At 41.5% G+C, this 18,719-nt stretch overlaps 1 protein-coding gene across 1 annotated transcript; it reads left to right on the forward strand.

Moving 5' to 3' along the window:
- Positions 1 to 11,476: 11,476 nt before the first annotated feature.
- On the forward strand, positions 11,477 to 14,208 carry LOC132264542 (UNC93-like protein). The gene is made up of 3 exons (XM_059764783.1): positions 11,477 to 12,779; positions 12,830 to 13,097; positions 13,278 to 14,208. The coding sequence occupies exons 1-3, from the start codon at positions 11,889 to 11,891 to the stop codon at positions 13,508 to 13,510; spliced, it is 1,392 nt and encodes a 463-aa protein (XP_059620766.1). The 5' UTR covers positions 11,477 to 11,888; the 3' UTR covers positions 13,511 to 14,208.
- The last annotated feature ends 4,511 nt before the right edge of the window (positions 14,209 to 18,719 follow it).

An 18,719-nucleotide genomic window follows, 5' to 3' on the forward strand; every position in this document is an offset into this window, starting at 1 on the left:
GAAAACTATGAAAAGTCGATTTATCATAGTTTTCGTCTTATGTATTTTTGAAAAGCCTTTTATTTGTTCTTTCTGTACAAGAATTTTAAGATTTGTATCTTATGAGACAATAGAAAAAAATCTTATTTATCTAAAAAGCACAAATAGAAAAAAAATTGTCATGTTTTGCGAATGAAAAGTCGATTTTTCATTGTTTACGCTGAACAATTTTCCCCAAGAAAAATGTCTCAAAAATTGCAATGAAACGCATAAAACACCTTTTCAGAACATAATTATAGATGTTCAGAATTATTCTAAAATGTTTTTCAAGACTTTAAATGAATATTTCTCATATCTTTTAAATTTTTTTCACTTGAAAACATTAAGAAAAAGTTCAATTGAAGTATGAAAAGTTGGTTTTTAGAGCTTGTTTGGATAAAATCGACTCGAAGACTAATAAAAAGACACTTTGAAAAATAAAAATTTTCAGATTTTCCATTAATTTCACCATATTTTAGTCAAAAATTACAATAAATACTGATAAAATAAACTAAAATATTTAAAAAATAAAAAATACTTTGCAATATTTACACTTTAACGGACGATTTGAAGGCTTTTTAAGATAAATTTGGCAAATTTTGCAGCAATATTGAGGCGAAATCTTGAAAATGCTCTGCTGAGAAATTACATTTTTTGGCTTTTCATAGTTTTTGAGGCAACCGTCGAAATTATAAATACAAAAACATCGTGTAAATATGTAATTTTTGATAGAAAGGGAAGAACTACATCACAATATTGCATAAATAATGCATTTTTCTCTAATAATTCACTCATGACTTGCTCTCTAATGGACAAACTCATGGAGGAATTGAGTAATCGCTGCTCGGATCTTAGGTTCTGGCCTCTGAATTACTAGCTTGTGCCCATTCAACATCGAACAAATTGATTGAATGAATAGAAAACACTCTTTCGCATTTGCTTCTCTCTGGAGCACAATCGGGCGAGTTCGCGCCTCGGGAAAATTGATGATGTTTGTGAGCAAGTGAAAAAGTGGAGCAATTGTGGATGAACAATAAATTATTGAATTACCACGAGTGGCCCGCCACCCCCCGTGATGGGGAATTAAGTGGAGAAAATCAATTTTTGAGAAATCACATTTGATATGGTGGCCATCGAAGAAATTCATCAGCACGCCGAGGAGAGCAATTTCAGATGGAGCATCATTAAATCACCTCCCAAAACGACTCCAATTCGTTTTGGGCTATGATTCCATCGCGGCCCAATCAAACATGCGTGTCTGTGTGTAATTTAATACAATAAACAGCAATCAAAGTGCGACGAGGAGCCGCGGCTGTGTATTGTTTGGCATGGAATAGAGAAACAATCAAATGGTGTGTGATTAGTTGTTAACTTAATGATACATTGAGTGGCTGCTGGAGCTGTGAAAAAAATCTTCTGTGCGCGCAAGATCAGCCCGAAGATCGACTAATTCGAGGCGCTTTTTTCCATCCGCACATGGATGAATTTTGTTGTGTCTCAAAATTAGGGGCGATTCATGCCGAATATAAATTATTGATTGTAAGACTCTCCGGTTAGACAATGGAGATCATTTCCTGCGATCATGGGCAACCCTTTTCTCATCCGTGCCGGAAATGCAAAAGACATTGCTGGACACGGTCAAGTGCACTCAAACTTCTTCCCAACATTGCTCTGCGTCGTGTTATTACCATTTTTTCGTGGGCTCTGTGTGTCCCTTTGCTCTTTGGCGTCTTCAGTGGCGGCCAAGGGGGAGATAACATGCCTTAATTTGCCTTAAACTTCTAGAACATGAAATAAATCCACAAATAATTGAACTTCTTGAGTTTCCATTCGATAATTCTTTAAGAATCAACTTTGAACCACTTTTTTGGGGTATTTTTCCAACCATAACCTCAAAATATCACTAACAAATCTTCAAGAACTGCGTTCAGAAGCTTTTTAGATCACAAAATCATTTCTTATAATTTGCAAATGAACTAATAATTGCTGATTCAGTGTCAAAATTGCCCGTAAAGAAGTTTTCTAAATAACAATTTTTGAGGTTATGTACGATCTTAGCACAATTTGAGGTATTTTGTTGGCACCAAAAGAGTCCAATTCATGGGGAAGATTATATTGTGTAGAATTTCCATCCGATATTTGTATAAAAATTCACTTAAAACCGCTTTTTTGTGTCTCTTTTCCGAACATAACCTCAAAATGTCACTGAGAGATCTTCAAAATTTGCTAAAAATCTAAAAATTACTCATTATCACCCAAAATAGCCCAGGAAGTTTTTTAAATAAACATTTTCCAAGTGTTTAAATGACTATTTTTGAGGTTATGTTTGGATCTTAACCCAATTTGCAATGTTTCTTGGCATCAAAAGGTCAAAAAAGCACTGTTAATTGCTTGCAAATGCTTCATTCTGTCAAAGAACGTAAGAATTTATATACTAGAATGCGAATTATTCACTAAATATCTTCTTGATTCGTTACATAACCTAGAAAAAAGAATTTTACGTTTGTTTCTGCGTGAAAATCGAGGGAGATTTGAAGAATCTGGATGATTAGTCAGTAAAAGAAGCACTCAGGAATGGAATATTGTAGATTTTTCATCACTTCCACTTCTTAAGGCACTTCTACTGAGCTGTACACCACTTCTGACGGTATTATCTCCCCCTTGGTGCCGGCTTCTTACCGAGAAAAGACGGAAAACGCCCTCAACATGTTGACAGTTTCTCCAACTTGCACGGCAACATCATTACCCGAAACCTTCAAATTATGCTGCACAAACTAATTAGAGAAATACACTCGGCCCATCACTCATGCGGAGTTTTTGCTGATAAAAAGAAAAAAAAAATGCTGCCAGGCCGAAAAAATGTTTATGAATGATCGCACTGAATATTTCCCTTTTTGCATAATTTTCAAATTAAAACCATCACAAGTGAGCGCGCGTAGAAGTTGGTCTATAAAGTGTCTTCCTTTGAGGAGAAATTAATGGAAGTTGTTCAGGTATTTGTTATTCCTCAATGTTGCGCGAGTTTTTTTTTCCACCACTTCTTCTTTTATTGCTATTTTTTCTTCTTGCCTTTTTGAGCACGAGGAAGACGCGCAGTTCATTCACCATTGGGGTGATCTCGCTTTTTGCCGTAAGTCACCAAAGCGTAAAGGAAAACACAGTCCAAAAAATACATAGCGTGCCGCGTCCAGAGTTGGCCTCGCGTTTTTTTTTATCTAGATTGTGGCTGTTGTTATCACCCCAAAGAGACTTCTTTCCCCGCGCGATGAAAGTGCGCAATTAAGTCTTTAGCCAAGTGCAAGATGATAATTGAATGTATTGGGCGAATTTCTTCTGTGGCGCAACTTTCTTGTGTTGCCACACGAAATGCCCGAAATTACACTTAATTCATGCTGGCTGAAAATCAATGTGATCACCAAGGAACTCTCCATGCGGCAATTAGAGGGATGTTTTTTACTTCCGCGAAGTGTTTTCTTGAGCAGCTGCGAAAGGATTAAGCCCAAAATAGCCAGCAAAAGATCTCTAATCATTGTGCGTTGCAACTCTAAAGCCGCGTGTGCATTTGACGTTGAAAATCGCAAAAGAAGTCTCTTGAATGGCACTTTGGCAAGTGAGTCGCGGAATTGTGGCGATTTAGAGGGGCAAAAGTGCTGCCAACTCCCCGTTGGGCGTCATACTACGGTGCGTCTGGCTTACATAAAAGCCTCCCCACCTCAGCATAGCACCGAGCAACATATAACATGGGTTATATCAGCGAATGGCGCACGTCACTGGAGCACAACAGACCATCGCGGGCGTCTTTCGGACTGTGCAAGACACTCTTCGAGTACAGATTTTGAGCATAGGAGGAGCTGAAGAAGCTCAATTAATAAATTTTAAGTGACTTCTTGGACTATTTACTCCACAATTTACGACCTCGTCGCCCCAAATGAGGCAAGAGAGCTTCCTCTGCCTGTTTTTACTGCCCATTTCGCCCTCCTTGCATTGTTCCAGAGCTCACTTTCTTAAGGCTTCTTCGCCACGACAATTGCCAATTGAATTAATTTCTCTTGGGGAGGAGCAAAGAGACCTTATCAATTGAATGCAGCTAATCCTTCAGCACTGCACGAGACTCCCTTTCTTGGCAAAAAGACATTTTCCACGGAGGATTTCGGAGGCAGTTTTCTATGGCACAGTTCAAAAGCCGATTAAAGTGATACGCTGACGTCTTTGCCTGATCCCATGAGGAATGGTTCAAGGATTCCTCTGCGTCCTTTTTCTAGGGAGGGAGAAGCAAGAAAAAAAACACACCGCGCAGGAAAAATCCAGCGGAAGTTCGCCAATTCATCAAAATCTTCCCATTGAGAAAAAAAACTTGAATGAAATATTGAGCAAAGTGACCTTGAATGGACAACAATATCGCAGTTTAAAATGCAAATTAAGGTTTGAAATAATAGCCGACAGAAGTGCATAAATACACAAATAATTTCCTTTTGTTGTTTTCCAACTCAAACACTTTTCATTCATAAAGCTCCGCAGCTTCCTTTCATTGTTCTCCGCCACATCAAGAAAAATACTCTCGATTTTTTCTTGCCATCGCGCAGCTTCGCCCTGGAGATCAATCTAAGAAATCTCACAATTTCCGATTAATTAACCATATTATACAAGGCATACGAAATGTACAAAATGCTATTCAGTCGCCGTGTTGCGTCCGGAATGCGAGTATCAGTCGACAAATCGATTGTTTGGCATCGTGACGCCATTAATTAACCTCAGAAGGGGGAAAAGAACACAACATTGTATGGTAAAAAGTGAGCTCTTCCTGTCACACTCTCTTATCGTTGGAGTTCAGGAAGTCTCGCCAGCATTTGGTGTGAAATTTCCTTCTCCGGAATCGCAGGAATCGCAGGGTTGAGAAGGTTTTCTAGAGGAAAACAGGGCGATTTTGAACAGCCAGTTTAGCAATAAATGATAAAATATTTGACGATTCAAACAAATTGAGGCATTTTCTCAAATATTTTGCTTAGAAAAATCAATTTTACTGCTTTTCTAGGTTATGTTATTGATTTAAGACAAATTATGGCGCTTAAATAACCCTCAAAATCATCAAATTTGTGTTTTAGCTGAGCATTTGCGTGAAAATAACTTCAAATTAGTTAAAATTCAGTCGTAAAAACCAATTCAAAAAGCAACAATAACCTCAAAAATATTGATTTAATCTAGAAAAATGTCTTTTCGATTAGTTATCTCCACGATTTGTGCTTTAAAGTGGCAAATTCAACCTCATTATCCTGTAGAAACATTGTAATATTCGCCATATTTACTCTTTTCAAGGGTTTGAAAGGATTAAAATTAATCCAAGAATACGAATTTTTAACCTCACAATTTGATCAAAATTTTTCCAAGCTTTTTTTCAAAGGTAAAAATAGAAACTCAAGAGAACAATTAGTTGTTAGAAGACCTTAAACTGCTTGAGATGGAAAAACCTGGATTAAATTGTTGGAAAATGCCTTTAAATTTGTTGATTCATACTTGAAGGCGTGGCTTTAAAGTGGGCGGAGCTTCCAAATTGATTGCATCACCAACTAAAAATTCGTTGTAAGAGAAATTGAGCCCTTTCTTCCCCTACAATTGCATGGAACTTTCAACAGAATTTCATAACGAATTTCACTGTGTGAATTGAACGATTGTCTGAAGAACATCGTCGCAGTGCTTAAATAAATCTTCCCACGAAAATCACCCCTGAAATTTTTGGGACATTTGCATTTCTCTGCCTTCGAGCGATAAGAAGAGGGAGATTTTTTTCGCACTTTGCCCATCATCTGGCGAAGAAGTGGGAGGAAGAACACATTTCTCTCTCTCTTTTTTCCTTTTTGGGTGGCAAAAAATGTGCTTCCCATTTTACTCTCAGATTTTCACTGCATGAAATTGGAAACAAGAGCTCAGATCCTCGAGAGGATCTCAAGGGAAAAAGCGACAGAATTGACGATGATGAGTGATGATCTTTGAATGTTGCAAAGATGAAGAGAGGGAGTCGCATCATCTGCTGCTTTTTCGGTTACCTTCAGGACCCGGAAAAAAAGCCAAGTGAGATGAAGATGACAGACATGATCAAAATAAACATGCTTTTTTTCTCTCTTCTTTCTTTGGATGCGCATAAAATGTGGGGCAAAGGCGATTGTGGTGGGAAAAAAAACCGCCCAAATGTTATCGTTAATGATTAGTGAGAATTCTTTTTCCAAACTCCGTCGCATTGTCCAAAAAATAGGTGAAGAGGACGTGACGAGAGAGAAAAAAACAATCCTCCAGACGGTGGAAAAAAAGGGTTGGAGGGACTCAGGAGCACCTGGACATCGCGGGGATGATTTATAGTGGGGCTGTTGCAACACTTTCGAAGGTGAGTTTCTCACAAAAGCTGCACTCGGGCATCAAAGTCACTGCCTCATTATTCAGGCGAAAAGATGTTTCGCTGTGTGAGGAATTTATTCATGTCCACAAGTCGATCAGGCCAAAAATTGACGGCCGGGAATCAATGAAATTTGCATGCCATTCTCGGCAGTTGCGCTCTCCGACAAAATTGGACAAAATGCAAAAATGAATGCAAACTTGGCGCATTTGACGAAGTGTCACACGGAATTGAATCATTCTTGCGATTCACGTTTTGTATGTGTTCAGCTGCTCCGCAGAAGGCTTTTCTCCAGTGCTAATGAAGACGTGCACTTAAAAATAGCCTGTCGCTGGAAAATGTGTGCCTGACTAACCCTTTTTCTTCCCTCTGGCGATGCCCAAGAATTTCCCCGCCGAGCACGTTTCGTGAGATAATTTATTGGAATAATTCAGGCTTTCTTATCTTTGGGCTCGTCTCTAAAATTAAATGCCACTAATCGTCAGAAATATGTCGGTTTTTTTTCTCCTTCTATGAATTTTACTAGACATCTTTTTTCCACGCACATTTCAATTCCAAGAAAGGGAGGAGAAAAATGGAGAAAATTGAGTCCAGAGCAGTTGGGAAGATTGAGAGCCTAAAAATAGAACCGAATTTCAAAAGAAAGTGCGTTAAAAAGAGGCATTTTGTGGGTGAAGAGAAAAAGGGGTTCGAGAGGCAATTTTCCACATCCGGAAAGGGCGCAAAAGAGAGTCAAAGGTGATTTCCGACCCAATTTTCGCCACACAACACACAGAAGCTCAAAAATCCAACACATTTGAATAATTGGAATCTCGGAATTCCAGAAGAAACGCGTGAGAAAACATGTGTCCAAATGGTTTCTTTTTGTTTGCCACTGTTTTGCATCCGAATGACCGGAAAAGCTGCAGAATTATTGGCACATTGTTAGCCAAGACAGAGAAAGAAATCTCAAGAGATGGAATACAATTTTGACAGCGTGCGTGAGAAATCTTCAGCATTGACCCAATTCTTGGCGTGTGCAAGAAGAGTTTCCCCGAAAAAGGAAAGGAATGTCGACTCTGCTGAGGAATTACTTGGCTCAGCAGGAAGTCGTCTTAATGAAATTCAACTGCAATTTCGAGCGACAAAAGAGGGTGGAAAACAAGGGTTCCGCCCCACAACAAAACACTGCGCGCAATTAATTGTGATTTAATTAGTTCAGCATTTTGATGAGCATTGCGACCCAAATACTTGTGAATAATTAGCAAAACACCTCAAGGAGGAGATATTGTGGTGAGAAGTTCTTTTAAATTGAGTAAAGAGTTGTTAAAATGTGAGAAATTATCAAAATCTTTGTATTTTTATTGTAAAATTCGAATAAGATTACTCAAATGATGATTATTTTTCGATGTAAAATTCAAAAGTGATCAAAAATTGAATATTTCCAGCAATATATTTGAATGATTTAAAATATATTTAAATACTTTCATTTATATTCGACGAAAAATCGCCATTTTTCAGCAAAGCGAGTTCAAATAGCAAAATTTGCCAAATTTACTTCAAAACACTTAAAACACCTTCAAAATTGTCCGTTAAAGTGGCCAATATTGCTAAGTTTTTTTTTATTTTGTAAATATTTTAGTTGATTTTATCTGTATTTATTAGAATTTTTGATTAAAATATGGCAAAATTAATGGAAAATCTGAAAATATTACTTTCCAAAGTCGATTTTTATTAGTCTTCCGAGTCGATTTTATCGAAATTAGTTCTAAAAAAAAAATCAAATTTTCATACTTTACTTGAAATTTTCCTTAATGTTTTATAGTGAAAAAATATAAAAAGAAATATATGAAAAAAATTCATTCAAAGTCCAAAACAACATTTTAGAATAATTCTGAAAATCTACGACGTTTTATGCATTTGATTGCAATTTTTGAGACATTTTTCTTGGGAAAAATTCTTCAGCGTAAACAATGAAAATTCGACTTTTCATTCGCAAAACATGACAATTTTTTTCCATTTGTGCTTTTTAGATAAACAAGATTTTTTTCTATTGTCTCATAAGATACAAAACTTAAAATTCTTGTACAGAAAGAACAAATAAAAATCTATTTAAAAATCCATTTTTCTATAAAAAAGTCACAAAATTGGTCAAAATTGGATTCATAATTTAAAAATCAATAAAAAATTTATTGAAATATCATTTTTACGTTTTTATGGCAAAATTTGAGGCAGTTTTCAGTCACTTTTTGACTTAAGAACATCAGATTTTGCACCAAATTCTGAGATAATTCCATAAAATCCCACAAATTATTAATTTCTCTTGATCAAAATACAATTTCCAGTACTTTTGTGTCAATAAAACGGTGTTTTAATCATACAAAAAAACATGAAATTAGACTTAAAATAGAAGAAGTTTGAATAGGAATCTTAAAGATCACTCAAAAATCTCCCCCTTGGAATGACTTTTGAATAATACTGTCCAGTATTAAATAATATGTTGTTACACAATATTTTGGGGTAATAATTACAATTTTATGCAATTAATTTGGCGTTTTGGGGGAGAATTTCTCGTGAAAGTGAATTCTTCACTCTCTCTGTTGCGGAGAATTTCATTAGCATTCTTAATTGTCAGAGGGAAAATAATGGCTGAGTTAATTCAACATGAGGATTTATTAGGTGGTCAATCATTTTTCACTAAATAGGGTTGTTGCAATTAACTTTAACACTCCCTTAAATAATTGCACTGAAACATGAAATAATTACGTGAATTTTTCTGACTCACTCAAGTAGATTTTATGTTGTTTGCTCAAAAAAAGAAAAAAATGTGAAGATCAAGAGCGCGATTTGTGAGAGAATTTTTCTCTCTCTCTCTTTCCCAAAAAGAGACAAGCGGACAAAGAAGTAGGCAAAAAAAATGTGGAAAAAAAACTTTACGATCTTCAGTGGTGAAAAAGTGAGTCTATGCTGGAATTACACCTACAAAGACTCACTGTTTTTTCGGCCTGCCAGAGAAAATCGGTCGACCGAATGTGGAGGAAACATCTGCTGGAGATTCTCATGCTCTGAAAACACGCTGCAGTCCTTTTCGGAGTCCTCCCAATTCCCACAGTGCGTCCTTTGGCGAAAGGAGCTCAATATAATCAGGCCTTTTTTGCTTCTTTTCCTCTCTCTTCTTCTTCTCATTCTCAAACGCATCTCAGCATAACAAAAGTTGTCTGCCGAGACGCAGCGAAATGAGAAGAAGAATCATGAGATCCTTTTCTGCTCCCAGACTCAATAAGTCAACTCTCTCTGGATGGTTTCTGAGAGCCCAATAAATGCCCCGAATTTGCATTTGATGAAAAGTCTGCGCGCGGACAGAAAAGAAGCTGTGATTATTGCCTTTGCCAGACAATTAACTTGACTGACGGAGGATTAATAAATTTATCTAATGCCCGACTCAGTCGATGGAGAACTTCTCACTGAGTCACGATGAGACTCTTTTTTTTCTCTCTCGTGCCTGCCAAAGTGACAGAAATAGCCACACGATGAGATTTTGCGCCTCGGACAATCTCAATGAATCGATGTTGTTGACGGGCGTCTTTTTGTGTCCATCTCGCGCGCAGATCGTCGGATTTGATTAAATTTGTCCTTCACTTTGGCTGGCAGATTCACACAAGCGCAGATTCATCATCGATACTTTTATGCTGCGACCCGAGAAAATGATCAGCAACATCCGTTTCACGTGTTTTCTTGAGAGTGTCTCACAAGAGGGGAGAGAGAAAAGCACTTGAGGACTTGAGAAATGCCATGGATAAGGAGGATGTTTTTCATTCACCCTCGGAATTTTCTTTCAAAAATAATCATATTTGATGCCACAGGAATGACGGGAATGTCGAATTGAATCATCTTCAAGGGAAAAACGAGTAATATTTGAGAAGAGTTTTTGTCATTTATTCGTTTACTGAATGATTCTCATTCAAACGGTCATTAGAATTTCGAGAAATTCAGCTCAAAATGCCTTATTTTAGTGTTATTTTCTCATTTAATATCGACGGGTGCCGTGAAGACTATCAAAAGTCAAAATCGTCATTTTTCAGTAGAGCGATTTGAAGTTTGAGAGATGATTTTGCTTTGAAATTTTCCTAATTTTCCCATAAACTCTCTGTTATCTTTCAGTAAATTGATAAAATTGCTCAATTCTATTTTTATGCAATTTTTCCCAGGTTTTTCCACTGTTATTTGTTGAAATATTAACTAAAATACGAAGAGTTGATAGACGAATTGGAAAAATTTGGTACAATAAGTCGGTTTTTGATAATTTTTGTGTATTTTTGTTTTCAAACAATTCGTAAAAATCAACTTTTTACATTTTTCCTGCCCATTTTTTCACACTTTCGTCTACCGTCTATAAACCGAAAGACACTCACGAAGGGTTTCTGGCTTGGTTTCTTGTCAATTTAACAGTGAAAAGATTTAAAAATGCAAAATTGAGGTCTTTTTAGCTCATCGAATAATGATTATATAATTCCGATCAGGATGATTTGTGCGGCGAAAACTATTAAAAGTCGACTTTTCATACTTTTCAACGCAACATTGAGAAATTTTCTACACGCGGAGTTTTTAAGAAAAATCTTATTTCTTTATTTTTTGCCAATGTGATAAGAAGACATTAAGATCAATCCAAACAGACATAAGACGTCAACTATCAAAAAACGACTTTTGATAGTCTTCGATTCACCCGTCGATATGCAAAAATTTTTCAGAAATTTGAATTTCTCACTAAATTGAAGCACAGAATGGAAAATTTTGGACTCATTTTATCACGTTTTAACTCTACTTACCCATATTATTGGAATCTCCTGCTCTCGATCGCTTCTTATTTGACAAACCAACTCGCACACGAGAGGCAAATAGTGCGAGAGAGACGCACAAATGATGCCCAGTGATTATTGTTCAATGAGTGTGAGACAGAAGTCGAGCCAAATGGAGTGACAAAGAGTTGAGTAATTATTTATCGAGTCAATTTGTATCAATTCACAGGCGCGCTTCAACCAAAACTTGCGATATTGTCTGCTGCTGCTGAACCTCTTAAGAGCTCCACACGCGTTCCCATTCTTCCCATTTGTGTGCGCGATATTGCGTAGAAAAGAGTTGGATTTCTCTCCTCCGCGGGCTGCAATTGCCAAGACTTTGTTGCATAAAGTTTTGTCGCCTTTCCTGACTCTCGATCGTGCCAATATTTCATGATCATTAATAAGATCCTCGCGCGATCACGTGAATGGGATCAGCAACAAGGTCGTAAAGTGGAGACACGATAGAGGAGATGAAATATATTGAGCCAGAGAGAGAGTGATCTACAAACGACGCATTTGCATTTCAACACCTTTTGCACCTGAGCGGCTATAAATCATTGTCCGCGCGTTGATAGATTCGAAAGTGCTTCGCGCGCTCTTTTTTTCTCTCCCCCTTATTTTGCCGTGTGTTTTTTGTTGCATTTTGTGGTGCGTCAAGTGCGGGAAACATGACGATAAGTGTAGGAAATGTGGCGGAGTTCACCCTGCCGGATGGTGGCAATGGTGTGGGAAAGTGGCGCATTCTCAAGAATATCGCCGTCATTTCCGTGGCCTTCCTGCTGCAATTCACCGCCTTTCAGGGCACCGGCAGTCTGCAGTCCTCGATCAACGAGGAGGGCGGCCTGGGCACGATTTCCCTGAGCGCCGTCTTCGGCGCCATCATCATCTCGTGCGCCTTCATCCCCACGCTGGCCATCAAGAAGCTCACGGCCAAGTGGACGCTCTGCTGCAGCATGCTCTGCTACGTGCCGTACATCGGCGCACAGTTCTACCCCAGACTCTACACACTCATCCCGGCCGGCTGTCTGCTGGGCCTGGGCGCGGCGCCGCTCTGGGCCGCGCAGTCCACCTACCTGTCGCACGTGGCGCAGATCTACGCCAGGATCACGCAGCAGAGCGCCGAGGCGATGATCGTGCGCTTCTTCGGCATCTTCTACCTCTGCTGGCAATCGGCCGAGCTCTGGGGCAACCTCATCTCCGGCCTGGTCCTCTCGCCGCCCCGGATCGAGGCCAACGCCAGCATCGACTACACCCTGTGCGGCGCAAACTTCTGCGCCGCCACGTCGAAGGACATCGCGAACCTCGAGCGGCCGCCCGATCGCGAGATCTTCACCATCATGGGAATCTACCTGGCGTGCATCGCTCTCGCCGTGATCATCACCAGCCTCCTGCTGGATCCGCTCACGATGTACGGCGAGACGAGAGGCGAGAAAGTGAGCGTCGGCCAGCTCCTGATCGCCACCTTCCGCCAACTGAAGCGCCTCAACCAACTCCTCCTCGTCCCCCTGACGATCTTCATCGGCATGGAACAGGCGAACTTCGCCGCGGATCTGACACAAGTAAAGCTATCCCTTCCCCACTTTCCCTTTAACACTCATTTTAAATAAAGGCCTTTATTTCCTGCACCCTCGGCATCAACGAGATCGGCTTCACGCTGGTGTTCTTCGGAGTGTGCAACTCCATCTCGTCGATTCTCTTCGGTTTCCTGACCAAGAGATACGGCAGAATCAGGATTCTTGTGCTCGGATTGGCTTCCATAAGCGCGTGCTACTTCACGATGCTCTTCTGGGCGCCGACGCCGCACAAGAAGTGGATGTTCTTCGTCATCTGCTTCCTGTACGCCGTCGGAGACTCAATCTTGCAGATCCAGGTCAATGGTGAGTATATAAAGGTGGACTTTAGAACCACTTATGGTTGGTCGGCAAACTGACAATCAGTCAATGGAGAAGACTTTGTCCCTCAATGGAACGTAATGCCTACGTTCCAAACCCCCCCCAAACAAGTATTATTGCAGTACTTACCGTGATCTTAGTCTCTCTCTCTATCTTCTCTTCCAGGCATTTACGGCGCGATCTTCTCCGGCAACCAGGAGCCCGCGTTCTCCAACTACCGCCTGTGGGAGTCCCTGGGCTACGTCGTGACCTACGCACTGAACGCCGCTCTGTGCGCGCGCACGAAGCTCATTGGCGCTCTGTGTCTCCTGGCGGTGGGAGTTCTGGGCTGGACAATTGTGGAGTTTCGGGTGAAGAATGGCCAAGTGAGTCGCGACGCGAAGCGCGCAGCCACATAAATCGCCGTTGATTTATCTAGCAGCATTAGTTCCTCACGGCGCACACCACTCGCTTTGTGTGTGTGTTTTCATTGTGATTAGGCAATTTGTTTATGAAATATCACTCACGCTCAACAGAAGCTCTCCGGCCACCAGCGGGGCCCCGGCAATTAGTCAAGATCATCACAATTGTCCGGCTCGGAATTGTGCAAAAGCGCGCGTTCCCACCGTAAATTGTGTGGAATGTCGGGAGGATCAGTTGATCGACGGCCGATCGGAAATTGTGTACAATTTCACAGTCAAGATCATGTGCGTCTCGATTGCTGTCGTCCTCCGACATTCGCGATTCGTTCCATCCCGGCTGATCCGGTGGATCGGAGTTTCTTAGCAGATTTGCAGTGGTGATAATTTTGATCAATTATTATTGTAGTCTGTATTAGCTTTGCAAATAAAGATGCGTCGTCAGTGTTTCAGCAAACATTTGCTCAGCTCTTTATCAATCGCGCGCAGGAGTTTCACGTGACTCTCTCGGTCGGCCGGGATTGCGGATTTTCCCGCAGATCAAGAAGAGAACAAGGTGTAAAGTGATCACCTTGCATTCAGCAGCACTCTGGTCCGTGTCGTGACTGTGCAAAATTCTCTATACGTCCAAGAAGTGGCCGATCAGTGGCCACGCAAGGGTGCAAAAAAGAACGCCAATCGGCGGATAAAATCGACTTGGGATGATGGACAAAATGCAATTTGTCAGGTAAACGATATGCGGAACGATCGGTCGATTGATTTTAATTGATTGCACACCAACTGCGCTCTTTAACGCACTCGGCAACATTGTTGCCGGCTATTCAATTTTCGCACTCAATGTGATTCTGCAACAATTTCCGATTAATTTCGCGCTGCTCCTCTTTTTCTCGCCACCTTTTTTGTGCAATTCGATATGGGAAATCGAAGCGCTTTTGGCTGCTGAGATGATTGAGGATTTGTGCAGCGAAAAGTTATCTCGTGACAAAGTGTGATCAAGGCCCGTTTCGCACCTCCGCGGGAGTCAGCAGAAGATCTGGGCGAGATTTGAAGGTGAGGCAGAGTTAATGAAGTGACATTACTGAGTTTCAGGAAGAGATCACACGACGATAGCATCATCGGTCGGATTGGGTTTCGCAAAAATATACAAATTGCGCGCGATTTTGGCGTTGCCAAGAGCAAAATTTAGCGTCTTAATTGTGGAAAAGTCCCAAGAGGAGTTGAGAAAAATTACTCAATTAGCCGTGTTATCACTTTGTGATCCGGCGGAAAGTACATCTTTCAAGCATCCCCCCTTGCACGCCTAATCTGTCGATCTTGACATAATGGCTGGATTTCTTTTTGTACAGAGAAAAACAACTCATTGTCGTCTCCGAAAAAAAAATTTGCTTCCCAAGAAGAGGCATTTTTCTGTGCTTGGCAAAACGCCCTGAAGCGGAAAATTGGCTGAGGATCTGCCGAAGGCCGCCAGATCATCTCTCGCAGAAGCCGCGCGCACAAGAACTTCTCAGCGTGAAGGCAAAAGTATGCACAGAGCTCACTGTTTGACGCCCAACATGATACATAATGTTGCAACATGTCCCACGGCTGTATCAATTGCTCGGCGAGCGCCTGTGTTTGGAAAATGTGCGACACCATGTTCGCCAGTGAGAGCAGCAGATGAGAAAAAAACGGCCCTCTATTAATTGATGGTTTTTTGCACTCGGCGCGCACACAATTTGTGCCCGCGGAATATTTGCCATCATTGTCAGCATGTGGTCCAAAACAATTTGTGGCAACAAGTACGCGCGCGCCCCATTCATACAATTTTCGCCGCGATATTCCATGTCGCGCACAAGTGCAGCGCAACTTTGCAATTTTCGACCTTTGCCGCGGCGCGCAAACACTGGAATCCACTTTGCCTCTTGCGCAAAATCTATCGGGAATTTAGCACTTTATCGCGCGCCATCGCGTTATCGTGCGCCATTTCTGGTCGCAGATTTCTGGCAAGCAAAATATGCTTTAAGAGATCGATGTCTGCTCAACACTTGAGGTCTCCTGCATCGCGTGAAAAACAGCTCTTGAGCTCCAGAAGATCCCCAAGTGGCAAACTGGAGCTCTGTGTTTCAGCGGCATTTGACTGCTTCAATTTCCCGAAGACAGTCTTTATCATGCACACAAGCTACTTGACCAAGAGCCCAAACTTATTTATTTATTCACCCGTAATTGCCGAATAACCTGTCATATTTGATAAAGAGGCTCATCAATCAGCGGCCGCGCACTTAGCATTCACCTGATCGCCAACAGTACAGTTGCACGAATTCTCGTTCGACATGATGTCATATAAGGCAGAGAGCCTTATCACATTTGCCGAATTGAGTGGTTTCCCGCGCGCGGGAATCTCCACTGTCGAAAGGCCCTAAAATCATGCGAATTGAGTCGCTAAATCTCGTTCGATGCTCTTTGATCTTCGGCCAACAGCATGCCTGCCGATGCGCAAGAGAGCTTGAGAATTGCATGGCGAGGAATTTATTTCCTCTTTGCGATTTACATAAATTAAATGGGCAAACAGGTAATGTGACTTTTATTGTCTTGGGCGGCAGCCGGCGCGTCTCGCGGACATTTCTCAGGCTCCCTTCCCATCCCCTCGGCCGCATCCTCGCGATCTGACCTCCAAATAACTCCCCGGCAAAGCTGTGTGCATTGTGGGAAACTGAATGGGAATGTGCCGATTAATTTCTTATATGTTCCAACGCACACAACGCCAAGGCGAGGCCAGTCAGGGCGGATAGAATATCTGTACACACCACTTTCTATCGCATCCACAATTTCTCTGCAGATTCCCTGAAATCTCTAGGAGTTTGGCAGAAGTCAGAAAACAGATTGAAAGTGATTTAATTAATGATTAAAAAATGACATCAAAATTGCTAAAGAAATTTATGAATAAACCCATTTGAAGCATTTGTACACCACTTCTGACCACAATTTCTCCGCCTTGCGCGAAGGTGTCTCGCAATCTCTCGCGTCTGGGCGCTCCGGATGGAGTTTTGTGAATAATTTCATTGTGCTGCGGCCAAAGTATGTGCGGCATTTCAGCCTTTCTCACACACAAACTGGCAAGATGACCAGAAGGATGCCCGAAAATCTGCGCACCATAAATTCTGCCTCCAGTTTGAGCCACGCCGGAGTTCCGAATGATGAACGGCGTGCGGATCATGAGACAAAAAGCGCACCCGAGAAGAGGGATGAGTCAGTTAGTGAGGATTGTCGGAAGATGATCACTCAAAGTGACCGATGGCGAAGATGGCAAAAAGAGCATCTCAGGTGGGTTCAGGATAATCCCATGGTAATTGACACAGGCAAATAAGATCACCATTTTCCACTTAACCCACTCTCTTTGCCGGAGTCGCCACAAAAAGGCCCCCCGAAGAAATCCCTCAGTTCGGCCTCCTGAACACAATGCCGTCCAGACAAAAGGCACAAAAGAACAACTTAAGAACGGATTATCGTGTGCTTGAGATTTTTATCACGAAATCTTCCCATCGACCAAATTAACACCAATCAAATTACCAATTCCAGTCTTGTGCAGGACTTTATTTATGTCCCCATTGAACGCACCCTCGTGAGAATGATTGGAAATTTACCAAATTTTATGCTTTTCCACCAGCATTTTTTCGCGCCTGACAAACAACGTCACTTTCAGAGACGTGACCCACGACTTTTGCCCAAAAACAGTCGAAAAACACACATAAATATTGGGCGTAATTTGGAAATTTCTTGCGATCAATGTTGAACAGATATAAATTTGAACTCAAGACCAATTTTATTTGGCCACAAATTTGCGAGTTGTTTGAAGAGATGGTTTAAAGTAGGTAAATCGATCAAAGAGAAGAGGTCAAAAACACCCCCAAATACCGAACACTCTCCAAATGTTTAGAATGTGGAAAATTGCCTTGAACAAATTTCACGTGATCCAATTTAAATGTCAATGAAATAATTGAGGCTAAAAATTTTGGTGGCAAATTCAAAAACATCAAATATAAACTCAATTTCCCAAATAAGGTCGCCAGACTATCACAAGGCAAAAATGTGCAAATAATTTTTCTAGATCATATCAATTGATATAAAAAGCCCGATAACAGTCTCAAGAGTCATAATTCATAGTCGAACCACCAAGAAAGTGTTAGACAATGAATAGTGCTCTAATATTAACGATTATCGTGGCATTTGCCACTTGTGGAGATGCATTCTTCTTCAATTACAACGAAGTGTTTGCAAAAATGGTTGAAAGTAGATTAAAGGAGATTCAGCAGCAAATTCAAGACCAAATTCAAGACCAATATCCATTCGATGAAGAATTTACCAGTGCACTCATATACCAAATAATATCTCAGGCTACTACGAAACCAAGTGAAACAACGACGCCTTCAGAACCTGCTGAACCTCCCGCACCAACAGAACCCACTGCACCAACCGAACCAACGTCACCATCTCAAACAAACAATGGAAACGGAAAGGGAAATGGTAGTGGTAACGGAAACGCGAATGGAAATACACCGTCGCCAGAACCACAGCCTGAAGTTCCTGAGACTCCGTCTGATCCGGTAATTCTAGAACCACCGCCGGACGAAGAGGAGAACAATCAAACGCCAGACAGTCCAACTGATCCAGAAGTAATTCCGCCTGAGGAACCACCAACTCCACCTGAGGAACCAACTCCGCCTGAGGAACAACCAGTTCCACCTGAGGAACCATCAACTCCACCTGAGGAACCAACTCCACCTGAGGAAGAACCAACTCCACCTGAGGAAGAACCAACTCCGCCTGAGGAACCACCTACTCCACCTGAGGAACAACCAGTTCCACCTGAGGAAGAACCAACTCCGCCTGAGGAACAACCAGTTCCACCTGAGGAGCCAACTCCACCTGAGGAAGATGCGTCACCAGAAATACCGCCAGACAGTCCCAGTGATCCCGAAGTACCTCCGCCTGAGGAACCACCAACTCCGCCTGAAGAACCACCAACTCCGCCTGAGGAACCAACTCCGCCTGAGGAACCAACTCCGCCTGAGGAAGAACCAGTTCCACCTGAGGAACCAACTCCACCTGAGGAACAACCAGTTCCACCTGAGGAACCATCAACTCCACCTGAGGAACCACCAACTCCACCTGAGGAACCAACTCCACCTGAGGAACCAACTCCGCCTGAGGAACCACCAACTCCGCCTGAGGA

Source organism: Phlebotomus argentipes, unplaced genomic scaffold, assembly GCF_947086385.1.
Source record: "Phlebotomus argentipes unplaced genomic scaffold, Phlebotomus argentipes genome assembly contig_2, whole genome shotgun sequence".
Lineage (NCBI taxonomy): Eukaryota > Metazoa > Arthropoda > Insecta > Diptera > Psychodidae > Phlebotomus > Phlebotomus argentipes.

Bases quoted from the DNA above. Each gene is read 5' to 3' on its own strand.
- LOC132264542 (XM_059764783.1), top strand. From the start codon at position 11,889: ATGACGATAAGTGTAGGAAATGTGGCGGAGTTCACCCTGCCGGATGGT. The intron at 12,780-12,829 runs GTAAAGCTATCC...TTTTAAATAAAG, and splicing joins TCGCCGCGGATCTGACACAA to GCCTTTATTTCCTGCACCCT. The intron at 13,098-13,277 runs GTGAGTATATAA...CTTCTCTTCCAG, and splicing joins CTTGCAGATCCAGGTCAATG to GCATTTACGGCGCGATCTTC.